The sequence below is a fragment of the Patiria miniata genome, unplaced genomic scaffold (genome assembly GCF_015706575.1).
Source record: "Patiria miniata isolate m_02_andy unplaced genomic scaffold, ASM1570657v1 HiC_scaffold_5, whole genome shotgun sequence".
NCBI lineage: Eukaryota > Metazoa > Echinodermata > Asteroidea > Valvatida > Asterinidae > Patiria > Patiria miniata.
In genome coordinates this window covers 193,339-211,548 of record NW_024037072.1, presented here as the reverse complement: position 1 = coordinate 211,548, position 18,210 = coordinate 193,339, and the positions used below count along the sequence as shown (strand labels likewise).

Below are 18,210 nucleotides of genomic sequence, written 5' to 3'. Positions count from 1 at the left end.
TTTAGTACGAAAGCCCTGTAGTGCCATCAAGTATATATTTTGTCCAAGTTCGTTTTTATGAGATATATTTTTCCCAAAGTTCGTTTTTATGAGATACATTTTACCCAAAGTTCGTTTTTACGAGATACATTTTGTCGAAGTTCGTTTTTATGAGATACATTTTACCCAAAGTTCGTTTTTACGAGATACATTTTGTCGAAGTTCGTTTTTATGAGATACATTTTAACCAAAGTTCGTTTTTACGAGATACATTTTGTCGAAGTTCTACGGAGCCCCTAAAGGGACATCCAAATTTTTTTTTATCTCGTGCGCACGACATATATCTCGTGCGCACGACATAATTATCTCGTGCGCACGACATATATCTCGTGCGCACGACATATATCTCGTGCGCACGAGATATGATGTCGTGCGCACGAGATATTATGTCGTGCGCACGAGATAATTATGTCGTGCACACGAGATATATGTCGTGCGCACGAGATATTATGTCGTGCGCACGAGATAAAAAAAAATAATTTGGATGTCCCTTTAGGGACTCCGGACTGAATATACAGCAAATTGAACTTTGCTTCGTTCCCGCGTGCCTCAGGGGCCTGTACTGTGAGCTAGGCCTAGGATCGATCCAGAACTCGCTTGTCCTCACAGAATAACAAGTGATGAACGCCAACGCGCACGTGACACTTTGCACACAAGAAAATCTCATAAAAACGAACTTCGACAAAATGTATCTCGTAAAAACGAACTTTGGGTTAAATGTATCTCATATAAACGAACTTCGACAAAATGTATCTCGTAAAAACGAACTTTGGGTAAAATGTATCTCATATAAACGAACTTCGACAAAATGTATCTCGTAAAAACGAACTTTGGGTAAAATGTATCTCATAAAAACGAACTTGGACAAAATATATACTTAATGGCACTACAGGGCCTTCGTACTTTAGCTCTCCGGCGTTGTTTTTCCCAAATGTAGGCATGGTTGTGGAATAATGATCTAGACAGAGTAGGCTTTGAAATCTACAGGTATCATTGTCATGACAAAACCAGATGACATCTGTAATGTAACTTACTCTGGATTAAGTATCAAAAGACTTCTCGATAACTGAGGGAACGGTCTAAGGTAACTACTGCCTAATTAATTTTCTCATCTTAAAAGATCGACGAATTAATAAACCTTAATTGACGAGGCTTGATAGCAGAGAGACTATAAAGGGTGCCTCATCAACACCAATCGGCCACCACGACTTACATCGAAGAGCTTACATCTCGTGCTACACAACTCCTGTGCTGGTTCGTCGGTTCTTTACTTGGGCAAGTCTTTCGCCAGCCACAGACATCACTGCAAGCGGGTAAAAAGGTACCTATAAGTTGAGTTCCTAAAGCTATCACGCTGGCTCATAGCAAAGGCGTATTGGGTTGTAGTCAAAGGGAATTCTCCAGAACCGTTTTTATTTTATGGCACTTTTCTCGGGAAGTCCATCCGTCATGCAGTTGAAAAGCTTTGCTACGCTTTGGGCTCAAATACCTCTAAACTGTCTGAGGTATTTATGAATTATAGTTTATGATACTGAACAACCTTGTCACAACTCACTACAGTGCGCCTGGATCCTTAATGCATTAGTGCCTCCCCACTCCCACCACCATATGGCCCTGAGTACAGGGAAATGGGTACCACCCAATTCTTTATTTTTTAAAATTTATTTGTTTGGTTTTGTTTATTTATTTATTTATAATTCACAAATACCTCAGACAGTTTAGCCATTCCTATTGGTCGAGAGCCCGTCACGTGGCCGGTATTAAACGGATGATAAAGACATGGCTAGCTGGTCTTAAACACTTTTCCAGTGTCACAATAAAATGTGGACTCCTAAAAATCCAGTGCCTCTTATCGTTTCATTGGTTGAACGTTCACAATCCTCACGTAGGCATGCGCAACACTACCAGGGAGTTAGAATTTTATAGTTCTAAATTCAAAACGCAACGCGCCAGGTGCGTTCTGCGCGACATCGCATAGAACATGATACGCGCGCGTCAATCTCCATAAAAGGGTTGTTTTCATCTTACTCGCCAGCTGAACACTCCATTATTTTACAGGAGGGATGATTCAAAAAGCATAAAGTGAATTTGTTGAACAAAATCGGGATGTTTTGAACGAATTATAAGATGTTTTTTTACCGAAAAGGTATTTATGAATGGGAATAAATATGTACTCCGTCGGTATTTATCACTCTGTTTAATACCACTTAGAGTCTGGGTGCTGATAATTACCCTCGCCTCCGGCTCGGGTAATTATCAGCACCCAGACTCTAAGTGGTATTAAACAGAGTGATAAAAACCTCCGGAGCACACATTTATTTCCTTAATAATATCGCCAAAACATGCACCAGTCTGTAGGAGCGGCCATGCGCACCCCAATGCGCGCCAACGCATTTTTGTCCTTCACGTTCACTTTTCAATGTTTGCACGTATGAAATAATTTGATTTTTACATTAACTTATATGTGGAATTTTTTTTGGAGTGGCATTTATATCACGGTGACTCACTGGATTATTTCATTACATCAAATGCTTCCATTGAAGTTGAAGAGTTTTTGTTTTGAGGATTATGCCATAGCAAAGGACTGTCATTATTGTCGGTCTCGGTCGCCACATTCCCTCCTAGGACACGATGCTTCGAGATTGCTTTTTAGTAGCTTTGCTGCTGATGGCGGGCAGTGTGTTGACTGAAGGGACTTTGGGCTATTACGAAGGCGGAACGGTCTTTTGGGAGGCTCGTAACCCGGATAATCCTAGAGAGGTGAGTTTCCTAAGTTGTATACCTTTCCCCATCCCTACCATTAACCATTGGCGTAAACACAGTCAATACAATAACTTTTAATTCAGCGTCAAAGTCAACTTACGTGGGTACAAGCATTTCCTTCATGGTACAAGCGATCGCGGGAAAGTTACAGGCGAAACTATGATCGCTCCTACAAGTTACTCTTAAGGTGCCACTCAGTGGCGTACTAACCGGGGGCCGCATAGGGTCATACCCCGGCCCCCTGCAATCGGGGACCCCCTATTTATATTGTCCCTCTTAAGTAAGACATATGTTTTGTACACGAATCCAAATTGGGGACCTCTCGGGAGTTCGAGGAAGTTGTCCTCTATTGTTCAACGTCCTCTATTGAAAGAAACAACCCACTAGCGTGATACGGTCCGCGTGCCCCGCGGCCGGTTGGCTTCCCGCTCGCGAATAACTCAGTAATTCAAACCCCAAATATAATTTGCCTTCAGTCCCCCCCCCCATCTTGAAAACAATTGTGCACCCCAGGTACAGGTAGTAACCCATAATTGCGCCGCAGACTGAGCCTATTGTTGTGGGTTTAGTCTTCTCTCTGCTTTGCTTTGCACGAACTTTTTTGGAAAGGGAGCCTTGGATTTTCTGAAGGGGAATGTACCCACGTTCTTAATTTTGTCAAAAGCTCAAGTTTTTTTGGGTCTCATTCAAGTACTGAACGCGGAGTTTTCACGGAGGGGACGCCCCCATTCTCCCCTCCCACAGCTTCCCGTACATTTTTGTAGATGCTGCACATAATGTGATGTGCATGATCTAATGAGCTATGGGATGAGTTCGCTCGTACCCCCCCCCCCCCCCCCCCCGCCCTGGCCCTGCAAACAGGACGCAGGGATACTCTGATGAATTCACGCTCTGATTGGTTGGTTTTGCTGGCGCGTCGTACATCATCAGTTTGACCTCACAATATGAATGAATGGTACTACAACAACAACATTAAAGGAATGAGCTTAGATACTAAATCGGCTAACTAGATTCCTGACATTGAGGTCTGGTGTGGAGCAGATATCTTCTGGGATGAGATTCCACTCTGGGATAGATCTATATACAGTGAAAACTGAAGACAATCTTTATTAAATCTAGGTGTTCTACATGAGCACTTTCCATTCATACGACATCGAGTGGTGTGAGTCATTGTGACGAAACTCTTCAATGTTGCTTGGGATCAAACCATTGGTTTCCTTATAAATTGTTGTGAGTCTGGCTTTTGTACGACGATCCTCTAGGGTGTCCCATTCCAAGTTTTCCACTGGGACAGTTGCACTATTTTCCCTACTGTAATCTTAAGTGACGAAGCGAGCCGCTCTCCGTTGCACTCTTTCAATGGTGGTTGTGAGTTCCATGGTGGGAGTCCCAAACTGCGTTACAATACTCAAGTCTTGGACGAACAAATGCCTTATATGCTAAGTCTTTTACATCTGAAGAGCAGCTGTAGATGTTTCTACGAAGCAGACCCAAAATTCTATTGGCTTTGTTACGGATCATTTGATGACATTGAATTAATTCAAGTGTTCACAATCAAACTTCTTTTGAGATTTTTTCCACCAATTTGAAGGTCTATCATTTGAGATAGATTGTAGTAATGTATCCTGACGCATTTATAAATATTCTGTATTGTAATGACAAAAACTAGAGGTATGTCAAGTACCAGGAATGACAAGGTTTGTTAATTACATTGTTTTACTAGTCACTAATTATGCCAATTACTTTTTTTCCAGATAACTGTTGATTTTGAGTTAAACTTTGATGCACGGAGGAATTCTGGCACCCACCATCAGTGCACTGAAGAAAGCATTAGGACACACAAGGTAAGGTCACTAGACCTTGCAGTCGTGCAAATTACATCACGTCTGTACTATTTAGTGGCTTTTCTGTGCGGACTAGTCAGAATTGAATCTCCTTTTCATGGATTTTAAGCCAATTCACCACTGGAAAGTTCCGATCAAAAGTACCCAGGCTGAGCATTAGGCCAAAAAAAGTCTGTGGTTTCTGGTATGGAGCTTGCCCCTAAAGTTGTGCCGCGACACGTTTTTTTCCCTCCACTTTTTTCTTCTACAAATGTCAGTGGATGTTGCAAGATGTTGCAATTTGTACCCCTTAAAACTCTCAAAAAATCCTTTAGGTTGGAGCTTGAGGTGACCTCAGTGAGGCCATAAGGCTTGAGAATTCTTAACCTAATGGGAGCTAATGATATGCAAACCCGACCCGAAACCGACCCGACGGTCGACCCGAAACCGACTTCGGATCGGGTCGGGTCGGTTTGTCCATCTTTTCAGTCGGGTCGGGTCGGTTTCTGTTTCGCATTTTCGGTTCGGGTCGGTTTAGCCATCTTTTGAAAAACCGAAATAAACCGAAACAGTTGAGAATTTTAGGTGATGCAATATTATTGATAGTCTCTGTGACTACCATGATACCATGCGTTTGTTCAATAAACGGATTTGACCTTCGACCCACAAATCTTACGTGACCCAAACAAATTATCCTCTCATTGGCCGATTTATTCAACTTTGCCAAAAATCGACCAATCACTTTATTAAAATCCATTCCATCATGCGTGTTTCGTTTCTACACCCAGTGATGCACATGCATGTTCAGATTGAGAAATGGGCAGTTGTTGAAATTGAATGTAAAAAGTACCAACAGCCATCTTGTCATTAAAAAAAAAAAAAATAAGGTCCTCCTTTTTGGGAAAAACTGATCAACTGGTATTTTGTTTTCAGTTGGCCTAAATTGTAGGCAGTCGTGTAAGCACAGTACTTCAGTCCAGTGCACAAAGATAACATTGTTTTTAAATCTTCCACCGGCAGAAACTTCGCACTGGTGGTCAGTTTATCGTTGGTAATGACAAGATGTTTGCTGACTATTACTGCGTGAAGTTGGACCCGGTAAAGCAAACAGCAACTGGATATTACAACTTGACGTACACATTGCCACCAGGTGAATCAACTGCACAGATATCGTGAGTGCACTACAGAATTGATTAGATTTGAATGCCAGATTTATCCACGTCATTGCTCTATTTTTACATGTTCTGGCCTTCTTGGCCTTGTATTGTGAAAGTCTACGTGTTTTAAATAGCTCTTTACCTCGTCATCTAATTAGTGACACGCATGAATGAATGGATTAATGAGATTCATGTTTTTACATGTTAACAATTATTTACCAAAAATAGTATCTCTTGAATCTGCACTCATCAAAAATAAACATAAATTCAGTCAACATGGTCAATGTCCTCTGTTAATTCATGGAACCTTTCCTTTCATAATCAGAATGTGAAACCAATTGCAAACAAAATGTGGACTGACTAAGTTTGATGAATTTCTTGAAAATGACAGCACACCAGGTGCCATGATTTTGCAGGATGCTTGAGGCTATCATATTAATTTGGTAGTTTTGTAGTTTTGTTTTTTAAGGTTAATGTTTGCAAATGTTGTTCTATGTATATTACCTTTCAGATTATGCATTGAATCTTTATTTGGTTATGTGACAGATATACGGAATGCTGTTGGATCGATGGTATTGGGAACAATGGCGGAGACATTGGAACTGGGAAGGGCTGGAACCTGGCGTCTACCATCAACATTGCCCACAAAGATGGCGTCTCCATCAACTCCCCTCCCCAGAGCAAAACATTTGCCAAATATGCCATCATGTCTGGTTGTACCTACAGTATGCGTATTGCAAGTACGTTCTGTGCCAACCTTCGTTCCTTGAAGTTTATATAAGTTTAACTAAGAATGCAGAAATGTCAGGTTAGTCAATTAGTCACTGTGTTACAACTCTGTGGCCCAGGTTCGATATCCACCCTGGCCAAAATATGGATTGAGCTATAGGTTCTGTTCCCGCCTGATTCAATGGGCTTTCTTTGGAATATCACTGTAGAGATTTCCTTGCACTTCTAAATCTTAACACTTATTCATCACTTTTTTCTCCCTATGTCTGTTTAGGCTTCTGAACTCTGAACAGCAGCCGATTTCTCAAAACTTTTAATGGCGTAACTCCACTAGAGCCACAATTTATGGAATTTATTACGATTCAATGACTGTTTTGTGACCGAACATAAAAATAAAACACAAACAGCTATCATGAATGCTGTTGTGCTTCTTGCTCCAGATGTTTGAATTAATTAAAACGTTACGCAGATACACCAATTAATGCTTCATGAAATTGATCATGAGTTTATTGCACAGCTGGGAGCAAATTTGATGCTTTAATCCTACACATCTAACGAGTCTCCAATAGTGAGAGAGATTTAATCATTTTTGCTTTCATCCAAAGAAATCCAGCACTTTTACTGTTAATAAAAGTAAGGTGTTGACTTCGAAGCATTTTTAGTCAGCCACCCAGCGTATTCCTTGAACCGTCAGTAGTTACATTTTTTATCTATACTCATCTGGCTTGGACTTGTTACTGAAATGTTTGCATCCTTCAATATTGTACAGCACTGGTTGAAATCACATCTATTTGTGAGACAAAGTTAGGAGAAGCAAATTCAAAGTATAGAATCGTTTGCAAGGTCTGAAGCAATTCTAATGAATTAAACAAATAATTAAAAGTTGATTCCTGTAAGGTTCATACCATATTTACAGACATAAAAAACACACTTTTTCAGTAGTGCCATTTTGGTCATTTATTGATCATATGTGATCATTTTCTTATACTAATTGTTCAGATGATGACGCCAACAATGACGTAGTAAAGTGCAGATGGGCTAGCAAGAAGAAGAACGAATGCAATGTGAATGCCTTGGATATTTGTGGAGTAACTTATTTTGACGAAGGAAGAAAGAAACCAGTAGCAAGTCTGGATAAGGTGAGAGTGTCGCTCGTTCACTTTTATATGAATTTTGAAATAAAGATATCTATTTAAAGTAATATTTGTGATTTACTTTTGGAAAAAGTTGTTTGCTGGGTTGTTAACTAGCTAACTGGTTTGCTTACTGACCGGCAGGTTGACTGGCAGGTTAGCTGATTGCTTAGCTGGCTGGTTGTTGACTGGCTGGTTTGTTGCCTATCGAGTTGACTGGTTGGCTGGTTGGCTGGCTTGCTCCCTGGCTTGCTGGCTGGCTGGTTTGCTGGCTGGTTTGTTGGCTGGTTGATTGATTAACTGGTTTGATAGCTGGTTGGCTGGCTGGTTGGCAGGTGGATCGACTGGTTGGTTGGTTAATGGCTGGCAGGTTTGCTGGTTGACTGATTGACTGGCTGTGTTGCTGGCTGGTTAGTTAGCTTGCTTGTTTGGTGGCTGGTTTTCTGGCCAGCTGGTTGACTGTCATTGGCTGGTTTTCTGGCTGGCTGGCTATTTTTGTCCGGCTGGTTGTTTGCATTGATTGGTTGGTTAGTTGTGTTATGCTTCTAGCAATCCAAAGTCCTTCTTCAATTTAACTTTAACACAGGAATCTTGTGATTTGACGTTTGGAGAGGAGGAAACGATCCCTCCTGGTACCTACGCTTTCATGGTCATGTTGGAGGACTTTGCTCCTAACAAACTCAAGAAGCCAATGAGTAAGACTCCTGTACACTTCCTGATGGATGTATTCCATTACGAAGGAGATTGCAGACAGCCACAGCTGCATGTTCCTAGAATGTGCTTTGCTCACGTTTTGGGAGAAGAATTTCAAATGAGAATTGTTGCCACGGCTACAGCTCCTAATTACAGGTACTCTAATCTTTTATGTTGGGATTTAAAATACCTCAATTCCCCAGCATGGGCTTTGTCTCCATCTAAGATTCTTAAGAATCCTGTCATGTTCAAAGCTGATGAAAATACACCAACCATGACCCTTGCAAGGACTTTGTGTTCCTGTGGACTCCATGAATATCTGTTGCTGAAAGACAAGAGGGATTGCAGAAAGTTAACCATTTTAGAGACTTTTTTCTGGAGCAAAAAAAAATTGAAATACAAACATGTAGTTTGAAAAACCTGTGATATCTAACTGAATTTTTTTTTTGACAACAGAATCACCAGCATAGATGTGCAGGGTTATCCAACAGATGCGCCCAGTAAGGTTTCTGGAACGGACTCGGACTATGACATCATCTTCACTTTTATGCCAAGGAAACTGAAGACTTACACAATATGTGTGTTGGCATATGAAGACGAGAGGTAACATTTCAAACAATTGTCCAGACATTTCACATCAGCATACAATTGATAGGAGCTATAGTTATCCTTGTCTTCTCCAAAATGTCACTAAGGCCATAATTCAATAAGCTACTAAGCATGAAATACTACTTAGCAAAGTTATGTGCTAAGCAGAGTTCAGCTGATAACTAGTCACTGGTATTAACCATTGCATGATATGGGCGTCCCTTTTGTCCTCATAGTTTTTGGCCTTGAAGGAGGGTCAGTCGGTCGGAAAAAAAGTGTTGGATAAAATAAAAGTACATGTTGAATGCACAAAACGCTGTATAAAAATGTCCTGAATTTGCTTTTATTTTCAGGAGTGTTACACAAATATCAAACGAACCTGTCTTTGGCAACTTCCAGCGTGATAAATATAATGAACAAAACGTAAATCATCTTTGGCAAACTAAAAATAGAAATGTGGACCGGTGAATTGTAATTTGAGATTCCTGTTTTGCTATACCTGTTTTTCTTGCTGAAACACATTGTGTATAATTTTCAAATAAACAAAAAAGACAACTTTTTTGCATAAGTGAAATGAAATGACAAAAACTAATCCTTGGCAACTTAATAACCACATCACTATATTTTTTCTTTTAACTTAAAAGTGTTTAAAATTTACTTGTAATTTCACTCACATGTCGATGACAAATACAGTGCTTGGTAAGAACTTGAACAAACTGAATACAGTCGTTGCTCCTGATGCAGCATGCAGCGTTCGTCCCCAACAGGGTGCAAACATCGTACATGTAGTAAAAACACTGAGCGTGGTGTTAGCACATGCACAGTACCTCATCTCAATATGTACCATGCTGTACCGCTGTGAATGCACGCACGTAAAATATTGTTCATAACTTTGGCATTAATGTTTTCAATGAAATTGGACAGATTATCCTGATGGTTTTACTTTTTTTTCCAGATAAGAAATTCAAGAACCATAGAATTAAAAAGGGATGCCTTATTATGACTGGTAACCTGTTTCTTGTAAGCAACTATTTCTCTGCGCTTAGCATATACATGTGCTGAGCAATTCCATGAAGTATTTGGCACCTGGTTATTCGTCAGAATCCCCTTCACTCCTTTGAACATAATTTTGACATTAAACAAACTATCAAGAATGTTTTTAAGGCATGATGATGGAAGCTCAAACCTTCGTCTTTGTTTCTGTCCACAGGTTCATCAGCTCACAGTCCTGTTTCACCGTCAATGTTGTTCAGACAGGTAAGAGAAATTTGTCAGTCTTAAGTGACGTGGATGACAAGTGATATTTGTTTTGTAGTCAGTAGATTGAGTAGAAGGACAAGAGCCCTGAGACTTATAAGATGTTTTTATGTTTGATGCCTTGTTGGTATCTCATGGGGTGTTCCTTATTTTTGTAATTTATCAACAATGAATGCACACAAGATTTGGTCATGCCTGTCATAGCGACACAACCGTTGCCCACTGATACCTCCTTAATGAATATGGTATATTGAACTATCCCCTCACAAATCATGCGGTGATTTCCCTTTAAAAACCTGGGCCCTTTTCATACCAGGATTTTCGATGTCTATCTTTGACTGAGTCAAGTGTAACATTATTTGGTTAATCTCTTAAGGTAATAAGTTATATCACAGGAAGCTATTCCACTCTCGCACTCTGCAGTTCAGGCATACGTTAATTAAATCGTGCTCTGCAGTGTCCACACTTACAGTGTGACACTTTTAGGATCTATTGTTGTTTGTGCATCAATGTAAACGATAAAAAAAAAACATGGTTTCATTACTGGACAAAACAAATATAACTTTGGATATTAAATTTATGAAAACTCCACGTGCATTTAGGCCACTGAGTGAAGAAGGATTCAGGCACGCCCACCAAGTCATTCAGACAAGCAATAATGGTGATAAACTGCCCTAAGGAGATTATATCTCAAGATAAGAGAGACCTGAAATCCTGGTATGACATTAGGCTGATACCCAAATATACGGGCTATACTTGGGTGTTCTGGTACAAGAGGATACACAACATGTAAAAAAAAGCCACAAAATCAGAAAGTAGAATATAATAAAGCAGACCCCAGACAAAAAGAAAGCGTACCAAGAAACTAATATTCAAAATTTAAAATAACTTTGAAACGGAAATAATTCACACTTTAATGAGACATTTGCTGTACTCTTCAGAACCACCAGCACTGAGAGTGGATCAAGCAAACTCTATTCCGGCCAAGGGCGACCAAGAGGCTGAAGCCATCGTTCCTAATTGGGCCATCAAATTTGACAGGACGGTAGGAAACAAGCTGTGAAAATCACACTAAAATTAACTTTGAAGTCTCATTAAACTTGCTAACATTTTAAAGTTGCTAGAAATTGCATGGAACTTTGCCTCACATCAGCTGATCTCGTTTTGTGTGTAGTTTCCTGTTTGAACCAATGACTTCAGTACAAAGTTTCAGCTTGAAGATTTGTCTAATGAAATAAATGCATATATTTTGTATTTTTAAACATTTTTTTTTGGGGGGGGGTGTGGATTGTCAATTACACCTTTTTTTTAGAACTTAGGATTGCTTCAAACTTTATTGTTTTCAGAAAATGTAAAAACAGCCAACAAATTAATTTTGCAAAATCAACTTGTGCAATTTACAGCCCATTATCGGTAAATGGTCAGATTTGTGGGAAATGAGCACCTGTTGATGAAGATATTGGGATTGATTTGCCTGACAGATTCGCAAAGGTGTGTTCAGCCCAGCTTACGTGACCCTTCGTGACTCCAACAATGACGTGGTCTGGCGTGTAGATGCAACGGGACCCGATGCTGAGATTGTTGGTGAAACACTCACCTTTCCTAACAGTCAGGATGTGTACTTGGAGTATGAGGCTGAGTACACTATCTCACTGGATGAAGGAGTGGTACAGAGCAACGACAAGAAATGCTCAGTGAAATCCAAACCCTCAGAGTGGAGCTTTGTTACTGGAGTTCGTAAGTATTGAAGTTGTGTTGCCTGGTGAAAATAACAGTGCCCCTTTGTGTCAATTGATGTGCTGTCGATCCTTCCCTTTTTTTAGCATTAAAAAAATTAAGTGTTTGACAATTTTTTTGTGAACCATCCATCTTTCCAGCTGAGCCTACATTTGTAATACTGAAACCTGTTTGCAGTGTCTCCTCCATGACTATGTTCCTTCCCAAACTCTTGTTGGATCTGGGGGACTACGGTCCGGAGATAATGCACCTGCGTGACCCACAATGCCAGGGTGTCAATTTCAATGATACCCACTATTATGTCTGGACCTCCTACGGCTTGTGTGGCACAACATTTCAGGTAAGAATGTAATATTGACCAATCTGGGCGCAGAATCACTAAATTCTACATTTACAGATTGCACCCCTTGCAAGTTATGGCTCAAGCATTGTGCAAGCTAGTATTGGTCCGATAAACAGCTAGCACAATGTTTCTTTGTGGATGGGAGGGGGGGGGGGGTACAGGCTTCACTGATATGTACCCAAATCTCCCTGCTATTTTTTGTGATATCTCAGATAATCACTATCAGTAATTTTTGATCATGTTGAGACCAAAAACACACTAAAATTCTGTTTGAAGCAGAGGGCCATACCCCCGGGTCCCGCTCCCCCTCCATATAAAATCTTGAACTGCACATAAAATATCAGTTGCCTTCAGTGTCTCCTTTAAAAAATTGGTGCACCCCCAGGTGCAGCCTAGAAGTTTAATCCTATTTACGTCGCTAGTAAATTAAAATACTTAAACAGTAATCTCCACTGTGCAACAGTGATCAAATCTTGCTGCTTATACTTTGTTGAATGTCTTGAACTCAGACAACATCCTCAATGCTGTGCTTTCTGGATTCACAAATCATGGCATTGCTGCTGTGGTGTTCTGCTCAATTTAACTATGTTAATAGCTCATAGTCCTCCATTTTAACATTGATTTGACAGCGTAACGGGACAGATTATATGTACAGTAACACTATCTACATCCCTGAAGCGCCATACAGCCCAGCAGGAACTAAAGTCACCCGAGTCCCCCACCGCGAAATTCACTTCTCCTGCAGCATCCCCGCCAAGACCACCAAAACCCTGACATTTGATCCTAGCCCAGGAACCATCGGCCATGAAGAGTTCAATGGCAGGGCTGACTTCTTGGATAACCTGGCAGATACCACACTGAAGCTCTTCAATGCAAACTACGACCAGGCATATGGCGAGCTCTCGAAGCCACTCAAAGTGCCATTTGACACCAGGCTGTACTTTGAGGGAGAGGCCAGTTGTGATAACCGTCAATGTGATGCTTTCTTCCAATCCTGCTGGGCCACGACTTCCGAAAATCCTTATAACTGGCCTCGTCATGAATTGATCAAAGGCGGGTGAGTATGAAATCAGAGTACTATTGTACTGAATAAAGCTTGTTGTTCACATTTACATGCAGATTCAAAAGGGCTGGAAGATGAGGGATTATTAGAAGCAAAAATGTTTACAGCATGCAAGTCTAATATGTTGAACAATAAAATTTGAATGAACCTCATTCAGATATATCATCTGGACATGCAAAGACATGCGAGAAAATGAGGAGTTAATGATCTACATGGTAGTAATTTTATATAGCTTTATGGAAATGACCTGTCAGTTTAAAGAGTTCCTGTCGTGTTTATTATCGCAGGTGCATACAAGATAACACGCTGACAGTCCATGAAACAGGTGTTTCCAACAAGGTTCGCTTCTCTGTTGATGCCTTTGCCTTCCTTGGCTGGCGGATCCGTGATACGGTAAGTTTGTCTATACATTGACTCGCAGTTTCTACAAGAAACTTGCCGTTTATTAGATTTAAAATCTGATTGACTTTTGTGGCAGGTGTGCTGCACTGAAAAGACAATTGCACAATGCAGATGTCTGTTGATTGAAGCTTGGGACTTTTTAGTGCTTTTTGAGCCACCGGACTCCTAGACAGAAGACCTGAACTTATACATGTATAATTATGAAGATAGACAATGCCTTGAAACTTTCTGAAATTGCATGGGTTGCTAACTTCCTATGCACCTTTAACATTCTACCATTGGCTATTTGTGTGTTTGTAAGTACTTCAAGCAAGTTGACCTTGGCTGTATCATCGGGTCATACTGATACCAACACACTGGCTGCTCTTTATCCCTGTATCTAAGTGAAATATTAGGAGAAAGTATATGGCTGATGCTCATCTCCTCTTTTCAATGACTTGCTGTTGGATACAATTTTGATATTTTTTTTTTATCTCATGTGACACAGCAACAGTACTAAAAAAAAAGAAAGATTAATATCAATTTCTAACTTTTCTAAGTACAACATATATTATTTTAAAAAAAGGTAAGGTCAAACCACTTACTGTTCCATTATTACCAATATTCTCATCAGGTCCGAAAAAATATTTTCCTGAAAATTGCTATCTTTGAAACTAGAGGCTAAAAAACAGCACAACTGTGATTACTTGAAAACGTACCTAACAGAGCAATCTTGTTATTGATTGTAGGTGTACGTCCATTGCAATGTGTTTGTCTGCTCCTCGAGTGACAACTCCTCCATCTGCAAGCAAGGCTGTCTTCAGACCCGTGCTATGACCTCTGACGGGGTCAGTCGTCGTGATTTCATGTCGGTAGTCTCCTCTCCAGGATTGATCAGGCAGTAACAGGAGTAGTCTCTTCTCAAATCTTGGTCAGAGAAGTGAGTGGAAACCAAATGATGTTTGGAACACACGAACCCTACAAATTGAAAGGACAGCTGAGTGTTAAGACTTTCTTTTACATTTATGCCAATATTTTTTGCATGAACATTTTAATGCCTTATATGGTGTTGGGTTTTATCAGTGATTCCAAAATTTAGTTTATGGTAACAAAATTGTTTGTGTTAAAAGTGTTCTTTTTTTCTTTTTATTTAACATTTCAGTTCTTAGAGATTGTTTTTTCTGTTAGAAACCACTATCAATTGATGTATGTGCCAAAAGCAATATGTGCAAGTCTCTTTACCTAACATTCACTTATATCGTAAATTATGTCAGTGACCTGCTGCCAAACTCTTCTTTGTCATACATATTGAGTTGAAGCGTCTCATTGGGGCGCCGCCAACGGCAGAACAGAGAAATGCGTGTAGAATTTGATGCTGAGTACGCTGTGTCATTTGAAATCACTCTATACCACTCATTTGAAGTACTTGGCACAATTTGCTCACTCGGTATCTGAAACTACATTTATTCAAGATCATGTCGTGAAAATATCGTTTCAAACTCGGAAAATTTTGTGTAAGTACTTTTATGTTTGAAGTTCGACATGCATGTTACAACCGAAATACGCGCATTCTCTATGGGTCTTCGTTCAAGCGAATCACAACACTGCTCTTTCGCGACGTGCCGTGTCCCATTGAACCTTGTTATGCAATTTGCTCACTCGGAATATGAAAGAATAGTTCATAACTATCCAAATTATATTTTAATAAAAGTTCAGTATGAAAATTTTGTGTTAGTACTTTTTACTTTCAAAAGAACTTCAGAAGTTCAGCGTTTCAACTTTGGTAGCGGTACGCCACGGGGAATTCCGTTACCATATTTGGTCAACTGGACTGTTTCATTTCTTTCAAGGTTTTATTTTTAGAAAATAATACTGCCAACTATTTCTACATAAAGTTAAATTTAGATAATCTTGCATGCTCCACGATGTGTAACATTTTCAAAGTTGTTCATAGGTCTAGGGCCTGTTTTTTTTGTTATCAGGCCTTTAGGCTAGGCCTGAGTTTGCGCGCTTCAGGTAATACTATCCTCCCTGAAGTATAATGGAATTATCATATGACGACATACGCAAAACTGATGCATGGTAACGGTCACTGGAAACAATGAAACGGTCGACAAACACTCACATTTATTGGAAATTAATGCACTTTCCGTGTTGTCAATTTGTTCGCCGGCTTTCCAAGAAGGCTGTGTAGGTCCTATTTTACAAGTACATTGTCTAGGAATATATGGATCGTTCAGATTTGTGTAAAAGAACATGGTTTTGTCTCGAATTTCCGTCTGTTTACATGCACAATCCAGCTACGTGCACACGTCGCGTTGATATCGATCGATCGCGCGCGTGATACGCGCGTACTCCTGATTGGCTAAAAGTGCGTATCCATAGTGAGCGCTGTACAAATAAATAGCCCCCTCTGTCGGCTATCCAAACAATGAATGGGACGAACAACTCAATATGAGAGAATAGTAATGTACATGATTTGTTGACCACATTGGTGCACCCAAGACGTCCTCTTTTTAGGTGTTGGGCCTTGAGCCCAACACCTATTGGTTTTGTAAGAATTTACTGTTTTTGTTCTTCTCCGCATATTCTCAGCAAATCCTTCTCCAGAACTGTTTGGAAAAATGGAAACATATATGAACTTCATTTGTCAATACATGAATGCCCAATCCACCGCAGATGTGGTTTTTTGCAATTACGTCATCATGACGTCATCATGGGTCACGTGACGTCACTTGAAAGTTTAATAAATTTAATTTTTGAAATTCCATATAAAATCAACCGTGAGAGACCGGAACCTGAAATTGGGAATCGACATGGTAATACATGATCTTCATTTTATCCTGTGCGCGTAAAATCACGTGGCCCTTTTTCCTGTCGAAACCGGAAGTGCCTAATAATTTAAAAGTGGAAAAAGATATGAGCTTGCTTTTAACGATTTAAGTGTCTGCCTGGATTGACCTTTCAAAAAAAATAATGGGTGATGCCATGAAGTGTTGGAGCGCCCTCTAGCGGCAGGTTAAAAAATGTCAAAAACGCATTTTCACTTGATGTCTGTGGCGAAGTTTGCGGTAATCGCTTCAAAATTAATGTACATGATGACCATAATGCAGACAACACCTGTGCGCGAAAAAAAAATGATTACGTCATCAGACCAGAAGTTACAATAAAAAGACCTTTAAACCTTAAAAAATTGCTAGAAAATATGCCGTGATAGATATAGTCAAGATTTGGTTGTATACAGCACAGTAAATATAGCTCTTGAGGTTTCTGGTAATGACGTCACAATGACGTGATCAAGTGTCATATTACAAGCAATCAAAGATTTCTAGATTTGATCTTTGAAAATCAATATAAAATCAACTGCTACAGATTTGATTTTGTTCTTTATGGCAATCGATAAAATATTGCAGGGTCTTCATTTTTGGTTTTAAGTGCAAAATCTAGTGACCCTTCCTTCCGGTCAAAACCGGAAGTGCCTTATTAATTGAAATTGGCAGAAGATGCGAACTTGCTTTCAACGATTCGAGTGTCTGCCTAGGCAGCACTGTACAAAAATTTTACAGGTGACGTCATCAAATGTTAGAGCGCCCTCTGGCGGCATGTTGAAAAGTCAAACATGGATTTAAACATGCATATTGAGTTGATGTGTGTGGCAAAGTTTTCGGTAATCCATGGCCCAACACCGTGTGTTTGTTCCCTCAACCTCTAGTTTTATATTAATTTTTTGGCATTTTTTTTTTTTAGTCCCACGATTTGACCTTGGTGATTTGTATGCGGCCTATTTTCGAGTAGTATAGTAGGGTGTAAGTGGCGCCACCAACCTCAAAATAGTTGGCCTCCCCCCCCCAAAAAAAAATTCTCTGCGGCCAGAAATTTTAGGCAAAAGTTTTTGAAAACATTTTAACCTCTACTAAAATTTAAAAAAATAAATAAATTGTGAGCCACCCCCAATCCAAATCCTGTGTGCGCCACTGGTTGACCAGTGGTTGAAATGATGTTTTACATCATGATTTTTGTCATCGATTTGCAGTATGTTACGAATGATGTGAATCACATTGCTTCCTTTTCTTTCACATAACTCACTCATGACTGTAGATGTGCCAGCTGTAGCCAGGGTAGTTGCAACGCATACAAGTTGTCAGAACGTTCCAATGTCGTCTTGCAAAATCTTGCTTGTCGTTCAACTTGCAGCTTGCACCAAACACATCATTTTTTTAAGGGACCAAAGTGTTAATTATTTATAGACTTATTTATTTATTTATTTAAAATTTTAAAATTATTTTTCTTCTAAATTTGGTGGTTGATAGATTTTGGTGGCAGTTTTTAATTCATTTTATTTAAAAAATACTTTGACCATTTTTGTTTTCATTTTACGTATATTTATTTCAAACATATTGGTATTGTATACAACATGCCATGATTTGCCTTGCATGAAGCATTAAAAATTGCAATTGCATTCAATTTGTGTTTTGCGTGTTTATTAGCAAATGAAGGATTGGTG

At 39.7% G+C, this 18,210-nt stretch overlaps 1 protein-coding gene across 1 annotated transcript; it reads left to right on the top strand.

Annotated features, from left to right (window-relative positions):
* Positions 1-1,124: 1,124 nt before the first annotated feature.
* LOC119741513 lies at positions 1,125-15,004 on the top strand. Its single transcript, XM_038217296.1, has 15 exons — positions 1,125-1,360; positions 2,665-2,799; positions 4,557-4,646; positions 5,646-5,797; positions 6,329-6,522; positions 7,511-7,650; positions 8,231-8,493; positions 8,794-8,940; positions 10,136-10,182; positions 11,124-11,227; positions 11,664-11,919; positions 12,060-12,259; positions 12,892-13,319; positions 13,613-13,718; positions 14,456-15,004. Exons 2-15 carry the CDS (start codon positions 2,671-2,673, stop codon positions 14,609-14,611), a joined length of 2,412 nt encoding a protein of 803 aa, XP_038073224.1. The 5' UTR covers positions 1,125-1,360; positions 2,665-2,670; the 3' UTR covers positions 14,612-15,004.
* Positions 15,005-18,210: the final 3,206 nt, after the last annotated feature.